This window comes from Doryrhamphus excisus, chromosome 9 (genome assembly GCF_030265055.1).
Source record: "Doryrhamphus excisus isolate RoL2022-K1 chromosome 9, RoL_Dexc_1.0, whole genome shotgun sequence".
Taxonomy (NCBI): domain Eukaryota; kingdom Metazoa; phylum Chordata; class Actinopteri; order Syngnathiformes; family Syngnathidae; genus Doryrhamphus; species Doryrhamphus excisus.
In genome coordinates, this window is record NC_080474.1 from 14,348,182 (window position 1) to 14,367,579 (window position 19,398).

Genomic DNA, 19,398 nt, shown 5'->3' on the forward strand with positions numbered 1-19,398 from the left:
TCAGGTTTTTCTGCACGCTGGGTGAGTGGTTATCGCGCAGGCCTCACAGCTAGGAGACCCGAGTTCAACTACACCCTCGGCCATCTCTGTGTGGAGTTTGCATGTTCTCCTCGTGCCTGGGTTTCCTCCCACATTCCAAAAACATGCTAGGTTAATTGGTGACTCCAAATTGTCCATAGGTATGAATGTGAGTGTGAATGGTTGTTGAATGTTGTCTATATGTGCCCTGTGATTGGCTGGCGACCAGTCCAGGGTTTTCTCCCGCCTCTCGCCCAAAGACAGCTGGGATAGGCTCCGCACCACCACAACCCTCGTGAGGATAAGCGGTAGAAAATGAATACTCCAGTGTAACCTGTATACATCAAAATAAACTAAACCATAACCATAGTAACTTTAAATGTTCATTTGTTTCTTTCATTCATTGTTTTATGCATGTAAAACCATAAAGCGAAAAGTATAAAAATGTGTTATGTGCTAACATTTTTGGTTATCCGGAACAGATTAATGGGATTTATATGATTTCTTATTAGAAAAATGTATTCCATTAGCATCCATTTCAATTAGAGGTGGCCCTCCTGGAACCAATCACTCAAATGTAAAAAGAAGTTAATGACTGTAAAATGCTAAAACGTGACTAACAAGTGACATGCGGTACACTGGAGTCTGGCTTCTCTGAAAACCTAACTTCCATGAACATACGTACATTCACTATTAATCTTTGCTAACGTCGCGTAATTAGGGCATATTTTTTCCCTGCAGTCCCTGCATCGAGTCATGGCACGGCGGGTTGATGACAGAACACGGCCCGGAGGCAGAGCTCTGGCAATAATCATCAAATAGCTTATTTATCCGGATTGTTTCGGGTGACATTTTGCCCTGGCCCCACCGTAGGACATTGAATGAACGCTAATGACATTTCCTCAGAGCTGATTACATTAGAATGTTTGCTGCTGATGAGACGGTCGCATCACAGCCTGCGTACAATTGTCTTCCATTGCAGCAATTCAGTTTTATATATATTTTCTTATGCAAATCATTTTTAATTATGTTTACTATGATGCATCTATACGTACTTTGTTTGTCACATACTTTGTATTTAGCACCTTAATGTCAGCTTAAGTGCTCATTTAGTTGCTTTACATTGTTTTAATTGGCAATCTGCAAAATAAATTGCAACACATATACTTAATATGTGTTGTTATGCCACTAAATTTAAAGAATGCACAGGTTTCTAAGCTTTCTTGTGAGCAATTGAATGCAAACTGCTCGGGGGGGCCAACTGTCAGTTAACCGTAACCATGTTAGGTTGGAGGAAGAGACGGTATAAATGGCCGGCATGGCATCGGCAGTCGGAAAAGAAAAGAAAAAGAGTTCTTTTAGCTAAGAGGGGCTTTGGAATGGGACCGCCATGGAGACTCGCTCGTTTACATGCCGGAGGAAAAAAAATGTAGGTACGTGTGTGCTCGTAATGCTCGTTTGATGGGTCGTTGGGGGCACACAAGCCTGATGCATGGAAAAGATGGTGTTTTTATTTATTTTGTTTTAATTGAGTCACTTTGTGCCTGAAATATTGAACTTAAAACAATAACTTATATGTTAGTGGGCTACTTTTTATTACAGTCAATCAAAGTAACTGCAATATATCTCATCTTTTTCATTGTATGACACTGAACTGCAAGATACAATTTACTGAGGTCTCACTGTTGCAAAAATATCATTATTGGTAGAAAAAAAACCCATACCAATATGATCTGATTTTTCATTTTTATGGCAATATCGGCCAACAAATCCTGACAAATGTAATAATGGCTTTTGATAACGAAAGCATCGGAACAGTGTCAAACTTTGTAAAACAAAATGTAAAAATGTGAATGTATGTGTTTTTAAGGTCAGTTTTGGCAGCGACTATAGATACTTTATTATCATTATTCGAAAAAAACAACATTCTTAAAGACTTTTTTATTGGTTGTATAGTTACACTGTTTGATTCTCCGCTTGGGCATCTCTGTGTGGAGTTTGCATGTTCTCCCGGTGCATGCGTGGGTTTCCTCCCACATTCCAAAAACATGCTAGGTGCATGTTATGGACTCCAAATTGTCCATAGGTATGAATGTGAGTGTGAATGGTTGTTTGTCTATATGTGCCCTGTGATTGGCTGGCGACCAGTCCAGGGGTGTACTCCGCCTCTCGCCCAAAGACAGCTCCAGCATACCCACAACCCTAATGAAGATAAGCGGCATAGAAAATTATGGATGGATGGATAGTTTCTCAGATAGCAGGCAGGTCAACATATGGAATCCTATTATTTTTATCAAATTATTTATCAAATTCTTCAAAAACAATACAGTTCTTTCAAAATAACTTATGTATCGCTTCACAGATTCTGGTATCCGCAAACCACACATTTTTTTTTTTTGTATAGTGATGTTGCTCTCTCTTTTTTATTCTTTTGTTGCTGCACTGAAGCAGAGCACTTGTGTGATTAGAAGAGTAGATCATACACACACACACAGAGCCTCTCCCTCTGAAGGCTGTCACGGTCTGACAGTGTCCGCTGCTGGTTGGAGCGTTTTACTGCAAGTCAAGAGGCTTCATCGCCTTAGGAGAAGCGTAGCGAGGCATGACATAAGAAGCAATCTATGTATAATGTATACTTTTTTTTTTTTTTTTTGGTTGATAAAAAATCGCATCAATCACTCCGAGCGAATGAGTGTCCTCTCTAGTAGGGATGGATGACCGTGAATGAATGGGTCATCTGTCAGCTCCCGCCATGCAATAATAGTACAGCTGGATTCAACAGGTGTGTGTGTGTGTGTGGCGTGCAGAGACCACCCCCATCCAGTCCTAGGTAACATCCATTCTTCTCCTTTCCTCCCTCTTTTTTTGCAGCATAGAGCTTTTAATTACAGCCACAAACAGCAGATGGCTCTCTTGAGTTTTAATTTGGCTGCCTGTGATTTGGAGCATGCAGGTTGTTCTTTCACCTTTTAAATCTCCAAAAATATGAAAAAAACAAACAATTGAATTCAGTTTGGTGTTTTAAACAGTACATACAGGAAGTTCTCAAACCGAGTGCATGTCTCTGTCCAGGGTGCTGAAAACAGATAGCACTATAGATATATTGAGTTTGGAAATTCACATTATTCGTGTCAATAATATCATTCCTTATGTACTAGACTTTATATTACTATAAATACTACAATATGTGGTATTGTTAATGCAAAAAACTTCAACAGATAAGATATGATAAGATAGTATTGATCAACATTTTTCACATTTGTATATTGTAATTTGTGTTTAAAAATATATAAGCATGCATATACACACGTGTGTGTGTGTATATATATATATATATATATATATATATATATATATATATATATATATATATATATATATATATATATATATATATATAAATGATTATTTCTTAAACTATAATGTTTAGTTCGTGCAGTGCATATATTTATGTATGCAGCTTATCACCACACAGGTTCGATAGCATTACAATTCAGTGCAGTCCTGATTCACCCAGATTCACTCAGTCCTCGCTGCTGCTGCTCATGGTGCACATGCACGAGCATCGCTTAAACAGCAGAGACTCCCCAACCCCTCCTCTCCACCTCCACGTGAACGCGCCTCGGCTGACAGGAGGAGGGAGGAAGAGGAAGAGGAGCCCCTCTGGTGAAAAGGAGGGAAAAAGGAGTGCATTTGCCTTCCAGCACGCTGAAAGCTGCTAGGTTTTTTTTTAGTGATATTTTTACTATTTTTAAGGGAGGGGGGCATTGGAGAGTATCAGTCTGGTCTGGAAGAGGACAGAAAGGAAGGGTCCGATTCTTCTTCAAGAGTCTTATGCATGCATGCGGGATTACGCACAAGATTCCCTGGATGTTTTTTTTTATCATGTAGTGGGAATTCCTTGTCTCTGAGTTATAATAAGGAGATCTTTAGACACTAAAGTGGACTGGACGGGTCAAGTCGCCACCATGCAGGGACCGTGACCCAGTGGCCGTTTAGTGCGCACGCCCTCCAAGAAAACGGGGGGTGAGGGGGGGTGCTGGTGCTGGTGGTGATATTCGGTGGGAGCCATGGCCGCTGCCATCGCGAGCGGGCTGATCCGGCAGAAGAGGCAGGCGAGGGAGCAGCACCTGGACCGGCCGTCGACTAACCGGCGCCGGAAGAGCCCCAACAAGAACAAGGGGCTGTGCAACGGCAACCTCGTGGACATCTTCTCCAAAGTGCGCATATTTGGTCTCAGGAAGCGCAGGCTACGGAGACAAGGTGCAAGTCAAGTTTGTTTTTTTTTTTTTTGTGGAGAGGGGAGTGGGGGTGCGTCCACCGGTTGATAGCTGTTATTGGACCACCCCTCCCCTCTCATCTGTTACAGGCTTTAATATCATCATTAATGAATTTTACGCGTGCGTAAAAGGTGCTAACATTTGACCACATGTGTGCTGCTTGTGATGATCAGTGGTGTCCTGCATGGGGTGGTAACGAGCTAGAGAGCATAGATTATATGCTTCAGCCCAATGTGAGAAAAAAAAACGTATAATATTGTATATTGTAGCTGGCTTTTCTGTGATGCATTCAAGGACAGCTCCACCAGTTTTGTAAAAACAAAACAATACATGCATTTCCTTTTTAATTGTGGCGATCATCAGGTATCATCTGAGGGAACCTGTTGCTCCAGACATGCATGGCAGCTGGTGTATCAAGTCTGACTGTCTGCAAGCTTACCATGCAAAGGGTTAGAATGTACGCATGAGTGGATTAAAATGGCTTTTCTATGCACATGTGTGTGTGTGTGTGTGTGTGGCAGATAGGAGGACACATCTGGAGATAGGGTCAGGGTGCTTCAAAATGGCAGATGAATATTGCTGTTGTCCTCTGTCACCTCCAGTGCAAAGCCTCCCTATATAGAACCATACTGTGTGTGTGTGTGTGCGCACAGACGATTCTCTCATCTGGTGTGCAAATAAAAGCTTTGGCTTGAGACCAACAAAAAAATTCTAATCATGCACATGGAGCTTCAAAAGTCGAATGCAATCTCTTTCGTAACAAATGCTCCAATTGGAAATAATGAAATTATCTGTTCCAGGGTCAAACTGTCACACTTATAAGACATGTTCAACGCCTTAACATAATTTCACTGGGCTGTACTGAATTTTTTAATTGAACAATACTTTGCATTTGTGATGGCTGAACAAATTGACACTTAGCATATTCCTAATCAATCCAAAAAGTGTTTGTAAAATAGTCATATTTGAACCTTTTAATGTAGTATTTCTTACATGATTATAGGAATATTTGACATCACAAATTTCATGTGCTGTGTGGAAATTAATTCAGATTGAGTGGGGTGTCCAAAGTGTGGACACAATGACTTATTTTTTATTGGCCTTCACTATATGCTATACTAGTGGTGTCCAAAGTGCGGCCCTGGGGCATTTGCGGCTTGCTTTTTGTTTTTTGTTTTTTTGGCCTGCAGTAAATTGTAGAAATGACATTAATTTAAATTAAAAACAACAGCAAAAGGCAAAATGTAAAGAGAAAAAGCTGAAATATTGATAATAACAATCGATAACGTTTTCTTCAGAATCAGCATTTTTACAACATTAAAATATCAAAGTGGCCCCCATATACTTTAATTTTCAGTATGAGGCCACCCTTGAAAGATATGGCCACCCCTGGTCCATATCCATCAGAATGTTCACCCCTGGTGGTGTAATGATACACGTGTCTGTCTTTCATTCATAGCAGAGGGAATGGGGTCGATTCCCGGCTGGGGTTGCATCAGAAAGGACATCCGGCGTAAAAACTAAGCCAAAACCTTTCATGTAATTGACTTTCTGTGGCGCCACCCTATTTGCTCTGTTTGTGATAATCCACAATTAAGATGTGGATGTTTTGATCAGATAGCATAGCATATATTGGACTGACCATCAGAAACGCGAGCTTTCCCTTTGTCGAATTATTAATCATCCGTATAAAAAATGTGTTAACACCAATCTGTTACATTGATATTCATTATCACAAGTTGACCATGTATATTTTGTGCAAATTCAACAAAATGTGACTCCTCTTCCTCTTGTCAAGATATTTCTATTTCCGCTTTAATTGAAATTAATTTGTTTGTTTTGGTAGCTAGCGATTGCGCTCATTATTTGAGAATCTGAGGATTAGTCTCAAATGTGATTAAACTGGAAGTGATGGGATGAAGGGGATGCAATGTGTCTGTATTCTCATTTCTCAATTAGACGCATTCATTTTCATGCATCTTCCTTCCTGTAGACCACGTCTGCGAAGTTCCAGATCTTTCTTACTACGTCAGCTTTTCCACGACAATAATAATAATAATAATAATAAAAATAATTGACACATAGCTGTGAAAGACCTGCCCGCCTTAGCCCGCCCGCCTCAGAGAAAGGTCTGAGATTGTTCTACTGGTTCTACTGTCATCACCTCACACTCCACCACAAAGTGCCTCAGGCTGTACAAAAACAAGGGGAGAAAAGCCTTTTGTATGCCCTCTGTGGCCATGTTCTGTTTTTTTTACTCTTATACACACACACACAGAGTTCAGGTGAAGTTGATTGTATTCTTCCCCCTTGGGGCTTTCTGGGAAGGAGCACAATGTGGTGTGATGTCTTGTCATAATGTCGATGGCTTTACCACCTTGGTTCGTGCTCACATGGCCGAATTGGGAAAAAAAATCTATACATAGTGCAGCTCCAAGCAGAAGATAACTGCACTGTAGTTACTGTATGTTATTATCCCTTTGGTGCAGTACACAAAGCTGCCAGAGAGGGTGGTGTTGAGCTCAATATGACAAAGTAAACCCTAACAGCCTGTAATTGGACTTCCAGGCTACAAAGTGGTATGGAAACAAACTTTTCATTCTAATTTTTTATTTTTCCCCCCCATACAGATCCCCAGCTCAAGGGTATAGTGACCAGGTTATATTGCAGACAGGGATACTACTTGCAAATGAATCCCGATGGCTCTCTTGATGGCACCAAGGATGACAGCAGTAATTCCTGTAAGTAGACTACTTTTTTTTCATTATTTTCTTCTTTTCTGGTACGTTAAATTGTCATTTGTTGCTGGGCAAAATCATGAAGGGCTAAATCATGTGTGCCTATGCCTGTCACACCCACTCAGATGGTTAATTGACACGATAGACAGACATGTTTGAGTGGTCACTTGTTGCTAGGCAGACCTGGGGCACCTCAGGCAAATTACCATAATAAAAAAGTTTTTTTTTTTTGCTTTGTCCAAAAATATGAGCGAAATATCTCAACACATTCTGGGATGTCAAAAGTTAGCACGCTAATGACAGTAAGAGATTTTAAATAATTAACTTCCTGCGGCACCTCGGTCAATTTGGAGAGAGTCATTCATTATCGCTCAGCCATTATTCATAGACCGCATATAAATAAATGGGATTCATTTTCATTGAGAATAGGTGAATATATTCACCATGTGCACACACTTTGAATTTAAAACATCAAGTCAGGGGAGAATTGTAATTTATTTACCCTCATTAGCATTAATAATGATCCATTTGGGCTGCAAATAAGCTAAACCCTTGCCCGGATTTGATTTATGTGAGCAAGTGGTGAAACTTCCAAACCACACAGTCATCCTGGAAACAAGACGAAGTAGGGGAAAAAATGTGGGTATTAATAACCATGATATGACACAGCTCTGGGCTAGCTGCTTCAGTGCGACACTTCTCATTAGCCTGACAGCTTGAGGAGATGTGGCACATGTCACTTCACATAGGTTAAAAAGGCCCAGTGCGATATATTTATTTTAAAATGACATAGAGAGATTTGTTGCCATTTCTACATTGCAGTTTTTAAGTGTTTCTAGCTTTGTAAGTACCATATTAAATAAAAAGTTGGGATATTGAGTAATATTAATAATAATATTAAGATTGAAATGCAAAAAAATGCAAAAAACACCTATCACAAAAAGTAAAATATAGTAGAATGAAATGGAAGAAAAAAGTGCAAGAAGAATTAATGTAAATACAATTTCATTCATTAATTTTCTACCGCTTATCTGGACTGGTCGCCAGCCAATCACAGGGCACATATAGACAAACAACCATTCACACTCACATTCATATCTATGGACAATTTGGAGTCACCAATTAACCTAGCATGCTTTTGGGATGTATATAAAAGTATGTAATTGTGTACAAGTATATAATTAAGTACAAAGTATATAATTACAATATAGTTATACGTTGTTTAATGCAACATAAAAGCAGTTGAAAACAAGATGAAAGTAATACTACAGTGGTTGACTTCCATCCATTTTTTTATACTGCTTATCTTCATTAGGTTCATGGGTGAACTGGAGCCTACTGTAATATTACTGACACCATCATTTACCATGTAGTGCCAAACTAGTTGGATGTGAACTTTGATGAAAAATACATGAAGAAAAGTTGGACTGATGCAGCGACTCCAAATTGTCCATAGGTATGAATGTGAGTGTGAATGGTTGTTTGTCTATATGTGCCCTCTGATTGGCTGGCGACCAGTCCAGGGTGTAACCCGCCTGTCGCCCGAAGACAGCTGGGATAGGCTCCAGCATACCCGCAATCCTTGTGAGGATAAGCGTTACAGAAAATGGATGGACTGATGCAGTGTGTTAATAATACCACAAGCCGCACCATAATGTATGCTAACTGAGAAAATGTCATAAATGTTTTCTGTTGGCTACCCAGGGAATCCGATAACCGAGGTTCCACTTCATTCAGTTTCTGTGGCATTTTTATTTTCAAAATTGGAATTCTAGGGTCAAACTGTGGTCATCATAAAACCTTTATTAACTCCAGGCACATTTTTTTAATTGAACATTTTTACACCCCTAACTGTCACACAAGGGTAAAAAATAATTTCATTATCTTTTATGGTCCAGAAGCCACCTAACTACCAGATCTCCAGTCTTGCTGACACCAAAGCCAACACCAATTTTCTGTGGCCTTTTTAAAATGTCCTCCATACAACACATTTAATGTCCCAGGCCAGATAAGTTTCTGTTGCAAGCAGAGTCCATTACCATCCTGGAACATGCAGTCTGTTATAGCAAACAACAGGCCTATTAAAGTCCACCATGCGGCCATGATGGGCCCCAGATACACCATCAACCTTTTCATTAGCACTTTTACAGGAAGTTGTATGTGGATGATACACTGTTTTCCTACATCTGAGGATACCATGTGGTGTACTGGTCAGGTGTTTGATGATGATATTGTTATCTTTCAGCTTTGTTCAACCTTATTCCCGTGGGCCTCCGTGTCGTCGCCATTCAGTCTGTGAAGACGGGCTTGTACATCGCCATGAACGGGGAGGGTCATCTCTACACATCTGTGAGTACAAAACATAATGTTCATAATTTTGTTTCACAAATTATGAAGGGGGGCGGCACGGCGGTCGAGTGGTTAGCGCGCAGACCTTACAGCTAGGAGACCAGGGTTCGATTCCACCATTCTCCCCGTGCATGCGTGGGTTTTCTCCGGGTACTCCGGTTTCCTCCCACATTCCAAAAACATGCTAGGTTAATTGGTGACTCCAAATTGTCCATAGGTATGAATGTGAGTGTGAATGGTTGTTTGTCTATATGTGCCCTGTGATTGGCTGGCGACCAGTCCAGGGTGTACCCCGCCTCTCGCCCAAAGACAGCTGGGATAGGCTCCAGCACCCCCGCAACCCTTGTGAGGAAAAAGCGGCAGAAAATGAATGAATGAATGAAATTAGGAAGGAAAAATGCTGCTTACAAAGCCAATTGTCACAGTTAATGAGCAGGGTGAGCTCCTCCACCACACCTACTTTTCCCATCTGGGGGAAAAAACTACCCATCGAGATGGAGAGCCTTCGTTCTGACCATCAACACTCAGACGTTTGGTCGGCAAAGTAAATGCAAAGGGAACAGTCATTGCAAAAGAAATGCTTCAGCATCTGAAGAAATGCTGCAAATGTTTGACACCCCTACTAATAAAGTACAATGAAAAAATATATGACAATATTGCAATCTACTAACATAATGTCGACTATGTTCTACTTTTCTGCACTCTGTGTGTATGCTAGGGGCGCCTCCGCCTACTGAGGCAAAGAGACGGTAAAGCTCTCTCTCTTCATGCTGTTGTTCTATGGCAAAAATGCGCTAAAGTACTCAAACCAATGCAGAGTGAACTCTACTGAGAGATAATGAAAACAAACACATATGCACATGGCAATGTATTTAGGGCAGCAAAATTGAGTTAATTTTCAATTTTCATTTATTATGTGATTGTGGGGTACATTTACCCCAAGGGGTATACTAATTGTAATAGGGGGTACGTGAATAAAAACACCTAACACTCACATTTCTGACCCATAATGTTACAATATACAATATTATGCCTACAAATGCCCAAATTCATCAACACCAAAAAAAAAGGAAAATCAGGTGATGTTTCTCTTTTTATCATGTTGTTTCGGCCAAGATGGGCGCCGTTTCAAGAGGCTCTCATTGAGTTGGGAGCAACGTGTTCTTCCTCGCCGCTTGCTTCTTCTTCTTCTTCTGTGTGTGCTAATGGAGGTTGTGATCAGCCGCCCACTCCACCAGGCCTTTTTAGTCTGGTAATGGCAGCCTTGTGAGATTCTCGCTCCTTCATCCCCCTCCTCATCCTCTGTAAGGAAGCTTTTCTGCCATTACGGCTTTGTCGACATGCTTCTTCTTACCCATTAGTCCTGTTTGATGGTAACGCAATCACATTTGAAGTTTGTATTCATGCTCCTAAACATGTTGGGGGGATAAAGCTTTTAACCAGGTACACTTGCATAAGACCAGAAATGACTCACAAATTAAAGCCAAGCAGAAGAAAAAAGTATTTCAGGGTGATGACGGGTTTGAAAAATGGCGAGTCCATGTATCATATTCCTTTGTGTGCAAGGCCCTCAAGGCGCAGCGTGGAGATGCTATCAAAGCAGAGCACAAAGGAAGCACCTCGGAACAAAAGGAGAGCTTGCTCATTGGACTGCCGCTTTTCTATCCGAGCCAATCTGGCAAATTTATCCTCGCCGGCTCCATCCTTTGGGATTCTTCCAGGAGTTTCTACGAGGATGATTTCACGAAAGCCTGAAAACTGACCTCCTTCATTTAAGGATCATGTTTATGTCACGTTTCGTGGACTCGCTGTTTTGCAAATTTTTGTTGTTGTTGCTATTTTAGTGCTTTTTTAATTTATAGCGTATGAATGGTGTTACGGCCTGGCCCTTTAAGAGAAATGCAGTGTCCATCTTCCAGTGTTTTGTTTATGACTGGCAACATTTAAATTGTACACGATTCTATTTGTGGTCATTTGTCATTATATAAGAGCATAAAGTCTGAATTCAAGCGTTAAAATACAAAACTGCTCAACTGAGAGTTGAAGCTAATTTCTTTGACCCTTTGGTGAGCTACTCAAAATCAGCTGGCAAGCTAGAAGACACCTTTGGTAGTATTACCATCATGACACTAGACACGGAATATGTATTTGAGCTTTATTTTCGTGGTGCAGTGTAGCGGTGCATGGTAATTTCGTCCAGCGCACCACTGTGCACAGCCAATTTGGTAATATGGTAGAATGGACTGCGCCTGTCATGGATTAACAGGATCCCAGGATGCATAGACAGGTCTTTATTCTTAACTTGATCTGAAAAGATTGTACATTAAAATAAGAAGGATGAGGAGGAGATCCCGGGAAAGAATATACCATCAAATCTCCTATTTGATAAGCAAGCATGATGCCTGGATTAGCCTGCTGCTGTGTTTAATGTAATTATCACTTAACTTTGTACTCCTATTCATGACACAGGAATAGATTACATATGTCCCACGAGGTGGTCCATGTGGTATTGCGCATAGTGGCCTCTGATGAGCAGTCCAGTGGGCCCTACGCATTTAAAGGCAGAGAGAGGTCTCTTACGCCTTCTTAAACCATCTCTCCTCCGTCTTTGCCATTTGCACCAGTGAGAGGGACGGAGGTGTCGGTGCGCTGCACTGCGTCAGGCTGATACGATAATTGCAAAGTGCGCTGGCCACACCCCGTTGTTGCAGCGTCGGCCAGGCAAGTACATTGGACCTGGGCGCTACAATTTTAGAGTCTACAGTTCTGCAATTTTCCAGACAATTAGGAGACGACAGCCCCAAAAGCTGTTAATTTTAGTGCTTTTCACACTGAACAGTGACACAGACGTCAACCCCCAAATTTGTTAGCTTCTGAGGTAGTGTGAGTGGAGTCCCAGGTGGTACGCCGCCTGTGTGAAAGGGTGTTCCACTATACCACCATCGCTTCTCCTGCAAATATGCCTCTCATGCAGCATCTCTGTGTGAACTTGTCTTGTTGGACACGGACAAATAAAGGTCAGATCAACGTCTGGTGTGACATATACAATAATTGTCGGACCTCAACAATTGCTTTCAACACAACAGCTTGTTTTTATTTACTTCCTGCTGTCCTGCCACATCCGATCAGTAGGAAGTGTTCAGATTCCCATGGGAGTGTTTTGATTGGCCATGAGTGAAGAAGTCCAAACAACCAGACAATGCTTGTGTAGGGGAATCATCTCAGTATGGTGTTGGTACACACACGTACTTTAGGTTCTAGCAGCATACGGAGAGCATCGATGTAAATTCGCAGCTTCACACATGTATAGCACCTCCTCATACGCCACCTCCAGTGTAGTGTGTGTGTGTGTGTGTTTTGTGGTGTCATTGCCTAACAGATGGCTTTGTGTGAACCTGTTTAAGTGGTGTTGATGGCAAATTTGCTGTTACAGTTGCATAATCTTTTTTAATGACAGTGGTCATGTAGTCAATCAAATTTCTTGTTTACTCCTGTTGTGTTGACTTGTGTTAAAAACTCAGTCAAAGTCCAAGTCCTGGTCCACCATGTTCTTTTTACTATTAAAAAAAGTGTCTGTCTCGCCGCATCCGCAAAAAAGAAAACAATTTTGTACATATATAAGCTGTAATTGTCTTTAAGCTGCAAGTGCCTGTGTTGTACCATGAGATATTTACACAGAAAGACACACTATAAACCTTGCAATCCTACTTACACTCAGCGTTCTCAGTGAGATGCTTTTTTTCATTGATGAAACAAAACGTAATTATTCTACACATGATCAAACTTAAGATTTGTCAGATGGGGTAGGAGGAGTACCAGGAGTTTTGCCCTGATGGTGTTGCTCATTATTTTCCAAAGCGTTGCTCTCTGCTGCCTTTAATGCCACGACAGAGAGAGTTTGGGTCAGAAGGGCTGCAGGGAGAGTGGCCTCATGCATTAATAAATAACAGGGTTAGAGGTAGACGTCTAAACTGCCAACCAGCAGCAACCACCTTTTTAACTCCTTCCAATGATTGGGAAAAGTACCTCACGGGTTTAAAGCTGAGCTTTGTGCTCTGACAGGGTCGTATTTGTTTTACACCAACTCTCTCTCTGCACAGTAAATCTAAATTCAACACAGATAATTTTGTCATTAATGGCTTGTTCTTGTTCCCTGTCCATCTATCATTCAGTATTCCCTAACTTTCTTTGTAGTAAAGCTTTCATCATGTGCAGAATTGTAATGGCTAGATGTGCCAGAAGGAATATCACGGCATAAAACATTGTCAGTAAACAACAAACTATATATTTGAATGATATTTTAATATTCATGGCTCCCCCAACCTAATTTTCATGCAAAACAAATCCTTAAAACATAGTATGGCATAGCTTCATTTTTAAATCAAAGTACAAAATATATTTTTTAAATGGGCCTACATTAAAATTAAAAAATATGTAATTAATTTTCACAATGAATTTAATTAAAATAATTAAATATAAATAATTAAAATAAAATAAAATAATTAAAAATAAATACCATAAATCTGAAAAAAAAGAATTGTATTCAATGAATTCAATTATTATTTTTTTTTTAACTTCATTTGAAGTTCAAAAAAGTCATGTGCCAACTTAACTGAGAACAAAACAATTTTTTTGGTCATTTTTTTATGACAGTCACATCGCAGTGTGACTACTTGTTGCTAGAAAGAACAAATCATCATCAATGGGTTATGGTTATGTCATGACATATTTTCATAACATCTGTTATGAAATGACTCAAAAAAGGCATATACTGGCGTCCCTTGTTTATAGTGGTTAAATGGTTCAAGACCCATCCGTGTTAAATGAATTTCTGCGATATAGGATTCAATGTTAATACATTTAATATTTTCATGGTTCGAGCATAGAAAAACCTGCTTATGTCTTTCTAAATAATGTTTTTAACATCATTTAGAGCCCTGTGGACATGAAGTAATACCCCTATAGTGACCATCATCCGATTATTCAATGTATACATCACATTGCAACTCTTATGCTGCAGGGACTCGAGACCAAAAAAGAAACTTTGTCATCGTTTAACACGAGAATACAACATTCCAACAACATAAATAGGTCAAAAAGTGGAAAAAAGCATAAGAGGTCCATTTTAATATTGAACATTTTCAAGATAATTTATGTTGTGTGCTAAAGGAGAGATGGTCTTGTTATATAATTATTACGTCATTTTTTTGTTTGTAGTGGATGCACTATGTTAGAAAGCCAAAATTGTTATTTGTATGTTTTTTAAGTGTGTGGCAGTCGGGGTCCGAAGGGGGATCTGTGAAAACTTTGTGAACTACTGTACGACAGTAAACACTTGTGAGGACATCCTCCCAAGTGATTCCCACCCAATTAATGTCTGGAGACTACTTGCTGCTGCTTTACAAGCTGCTGCGACTCGCTCGCAGATTAACGCTGCTCTCGAGGCAAAGAGTGTGCAATTTGTATTTGTGCGGTGCTTGACATTCATGCAATAGGAAGGCAATTAGGACACAACAAGGGTCTTTAAAAGTGAGCTTTCTGGGAGTGCTTGCTCTCTGATTGCCTTACTGCAGCAGTCAAGACGACGTGACAATCACACCGAATGCTTATGTCCTTTGACGATATATCCATAACTGGAAGGAAGGAAACTGAAGGAAACATAAACTGACATCAGAGATTTTGCTATGTTACATTAGAATTTGGTATTTACTTTATACTTTAGAGCAGGGGTCTCAAACTCAATTTACTTGGGGGCCACTGGAGCTAGGGTCTGGGCGAGACTGGGCCGCATCAGGTTTTCCAAAAAAAACAACAAAAAACGCATTTATTAAAAACAGAAAAATTAATTAACTTTGCTTTGGTTTCGATTTCTACAAGAAAAGCTCTGATAAAACATTCCACTGTTCTCAAATATTTTGCTTTTTATTTTTCTACACAAAATAAGATGAAAAATAAATAAACAAATCAAGAATAAAGAAAATCAATCAGTAATAAATAATAATAATAATAATAATAATAATAATAATAAAACGGCAAATAATAAAAACTTAAGAAACCACATATAGTTGGTGGGTAGACAAATTATTTTTTTCAGATTAAAATTAACAAAGCATTATTAGAGCCCTGTGGACATGACAAAACACGACTATAGTCACATTTACGTATACTCTTTTTATTTACAACATATTGCGCAACTGCAGGGTCTTGAGACACATGCTAACTCGCAAACTAGAGAGCTAGCGACCTAAACGGTAGCCTTCAAGTTATTTCCTTTAAACTTAAATAGCCAAAAACTTACCACTTCCACACGGGTAGGGAGGATAACTATTAACAGTTATTTAACCTTTAACATGAACATTAATCAAATGTAATAATTTTTTATAGGTACATGATACCATACGGCATCCATATCAAACTTGCGCGGGCCGCACTAACATTAAACTTATATATCAAGGCGGGGGCCTCAAACTAGTGCCGCGTGTTTGAGACCCCTGCTTTAGAGTATACTGTATATTTGCATATTTATACCATTACCTGGTGTTTTCTTCAACATTCCAACGAATGAATATATTAAGATTATGCAGGAATCGTTTTTGTGCATCCTTGCTGCTATAAGCTTGTGTTTTTATTTACCACAGCCTTAGAGGGGGGCTTTGTGTTATTATGCTGTCTTGTTCATGCTGTTGCTTGGATCAAAGAGTGGGTGTGTGAAGGATGGGGATTCTTTCACTGTGACAGAAAAGCCCTTAGTGTTTCTGTTGCCTGCCGACATGTAATAGCTGTCTATATTTTTCTTTTTTCCCCCCAACCCTTCTTCTCAAGCGTCCCAGGCAGAAATGAAAGTAACATTTTATAAAAGGTTCCCTGCTTCCCTTGGAGATGCAAATAATCAATAAGTGTGAGAGTGCTTCAGAAACCTTCTAACGCATGCTTGTACCGTATGTTCTCTCAAATGTGTGCTGTCAGTGAGTCGCATGTAAAAAGAGGCCAGAAGGTTATCGTGACAAGGGTGTCCAAACCTTTTTCATCAAGGGCTGCATACTGAAAAATCAAAGGATCTGGGGAGTTATTTTGAAAATCAACAAAAAAAAGCACAAGCAGTCATCAATTTTGATTAGAATGCACCACGCACCACTCCTAGTGAGTTCATTTTACCGCCACCAACATTCAACCGGCTATAGTGAACAGATGGATGAAGCGAAAGAAGCCAAAAATGTACCACTTTCACACAAATTGTGAGGAGAACCTTTTTCTTCACTCTGTTTCATTCATGGCACGTCGGCTCTCGTGTCCATGCAGTGTGAAAGGTAATGTAATCTAACGTCTAATGTCAACAGTACTGATCCATAGTGACCAGAATACTACATATAACTTGTCTTTCAATATATATTTATTACAAATAATATACCATAGTAAACCACAAAGCAGCAACCATTTTTCATTCATTCATTCATTTTCTACCGCTTTTTCCTCACGAGGGTCGCGGCCGTGCTGGAGCCTATCCCAGCTGTCTTTGGGCGAAAGGCAGAGTACACCCTGGACTGGTCGCCAGCCAATCACAGGGCACATATAGACAAACAACCATTCACACTCACATTCATACCTATGGACAATTTGGAGTGGCCAATTAAACCCACGCATGCACGGGGAGAACATTCAAACTCCACACAGAGATGGCGGAGGGTGGAATTGAACCCTGGTCTCCTAGCTGTGAGGTCTGTGCGCAAACCACTCGCCCGCCGTGCCGCCCTCTTTCAATATATATTTATTACAAATAATATGCCATAGTAAACCACAAAGCAGCAACCATTTTTAATATATATATTTTTTTAACATGTTCTAGAGAGGGGGTAATATTCAGGCCAGGTTTGACCCTACTTTTATCTTGGATTTAAAGAGGTCTTGTCTGTAGTCACTTTATGTCCTCTAAGGGATTCCATCTATAGAGGGGAATCCTCTTGTGTCCTGGATACTAAGATATACTGAGTGCCTTGGCTTCTTTCCTGAGACAGAAAAGAACGAAGAGGGAGGAAGGACAAGAGTCTTTTTGTGATCAAATCCTGCAATCTTATTAATTAAATGCAGTAAAGGATTAACGCGGGTAATTTGAACTACTAAATCGATCTATTAAAAGTCTACAGGCACTCTAATCTGCATTTTAAAGAGCGGCTCTTTGAAAAAGAATCCAATTTGAAGTACAAAAGGCATAAATTTGACCTGAAAAGGTTCTCCGGCTGATACATTTCTTGTTGTGTAAGCGTATCTGTGTCGGATGAGTCAGTCAAGCTGCTTTGGGTCAGTGTAAAAAGGGGGGGTGTTGCTCTTGAGGGAAACTTTTATCGAACACTTAAGTGCTTCAGGTGACCAAACACCCATAATGTGTCAGAGCCTCTGCTGGCCTTTCGCTACCAGGAAATGATGACATATCGTTAGATGCTGTTGCACTTTAGACAGACTTTGTTTATATTAAATGGATAATTAACTTTAGCACTTATTAAGTACTGTTTACACAATGTAACATTTTCATTTTTTTCAGTAATGACATTGTTAATACATTTAATAGAGTTTGACCTAAATCATCATCATCACTGATTTGTCATTAATTCAACTAATCATCCAGCGAAACAACGCCATATTAAAGTACGTATATTGTCTGTCCTGTTTATTTATTTACTTGTCATTGGGAAACTTAAACTATGGTCTTTTGGACTATATATTACTACAATTAATGGCTGAACAGTGTACAAAGTACATGTTCACTACACACTATTTCTGGATTCTGCTCACCATCATGGCAGCCAAACCAAACCAGGGTGTAGCAGGCACTTTTTCCTAATGTGGAAGTAGGGTTCTTTATTAATAAAGCAAGTAGTTTCAGGTCTCACTTTGCAACAAGGTACACAGAAATAGAGTATATTATAGCGGAATTTTGAAGAACTAACTTTTGGAGTGTTGTGTTGTCAATCGCATTGCTGCTAACTTTAATGTTCTGGTTGTGAACAGACCGATAAGCCCTGGAAATATAGTCGGTTATAATTTCTCACATTTATTTAGTTCTGCATTGAGTAATAAAACATTGTCAAAACATGGATATATCATCGTGAATCCGTCCATCTTTCCCCCCTCATTGATTAATGGGTGTTATGGTGGCAGCATGAATAAACAATTATTTGTTTCCATGGCGAGTGATCGGTTTATGCTGCATACTAATGTGCATCCTGCTTCCTGTTTAAGGGAAAAATACAGCTGATTCTGTCTTCTTATTGTTCTTCATTTGTCCTCCAAAAAAAAAAAAAAGTGTGAGTGCTTATATTTGGGATTTTCCTACACTTTGCAACTTGATTACCTTGATTAACGCATGAAGACTACCTTTATTTTTAGCCGGAGCGGGGCGGACAATATGGAAATGCTTTTATGAACCTTCTGCCTGGAGATGAATGGGCGACAGCACAGAGAGAGATTTGACGCCTCCCAATTCATTTGTCTTTGCCACTTTGAGGCGGAGACGGAGGACGGAAGCGATACTCGGCTAGCTCCATCATCATTTGCGCAAGACCCATGAGGCTGACTAATAAGTTGCTCCAAGAAAATGAAAGAGTTTTGTGGATTTAACCAATTTAAAAAGAGGCAAAAATCAAGAATGCTAGCTGAGGTGATGCCAAACAATGTATACTTTCTATATTAAAAGGACATAGAAAGTCAAAGTTGAGGGTCAAGGTAGGACTGAGTGTTAGGCCCAGGTGAAGGTAATTAGCAAGACATACAACACCTACGCCGCACTTTTTCCTCACGACAGGAAGACATATGACGGCCATTTCATCTGGCAGTATTTTTCTCTTCTTCACATTAGGAGTGTACGAGGAAATGAGCCTGATAACCTCTGCTAAGGTCGAAAATAGATCACCATTGGGAACATCTCTTATATTCTCAAATAAATCCCCGAGTAGGTATTCAATCATCTTTTGGTTATTAGCAGAAAAATCAAAGAAAAATCACACTAACAACAAACACCA

At 39.9% G+C, this 19,398-nt stretch overlaps 1 protein-coding gene across 5 annotated transcripts in view; it reads left to right on the forward strand.

Annotated features, from left to right (window-relative positions):
• fgf14 (fibroblast growth factor 14) overlaps positions 1-19,398 on the forward strand; it is a 78,175-nt gene that overhangs the window by 50,227 nt on the left and 8,550 nt on the right. For 4 of the 5 annotated variants that reach the window (XM_058081701.1, XM_058081702.1, XM_058081698.1 and 1 more), the window contains exons 2-3: positions 6,929-7,039; positions 9,282-9,385. In XM_058081701.1, coding sequence (XP_057937684.1) covers positions 6,929-7,039; positions 9,282-9,385 — 215 coding nt within the window. Of the gene's footprint in view, positions 1-3,649; positions 4,282-6,928; positions 7,040-9,281; positions 9,386-19,398 lie in introns of those variants that run through there. The other variant, XM_058081700.1, reaches the window with a different exon arrangement.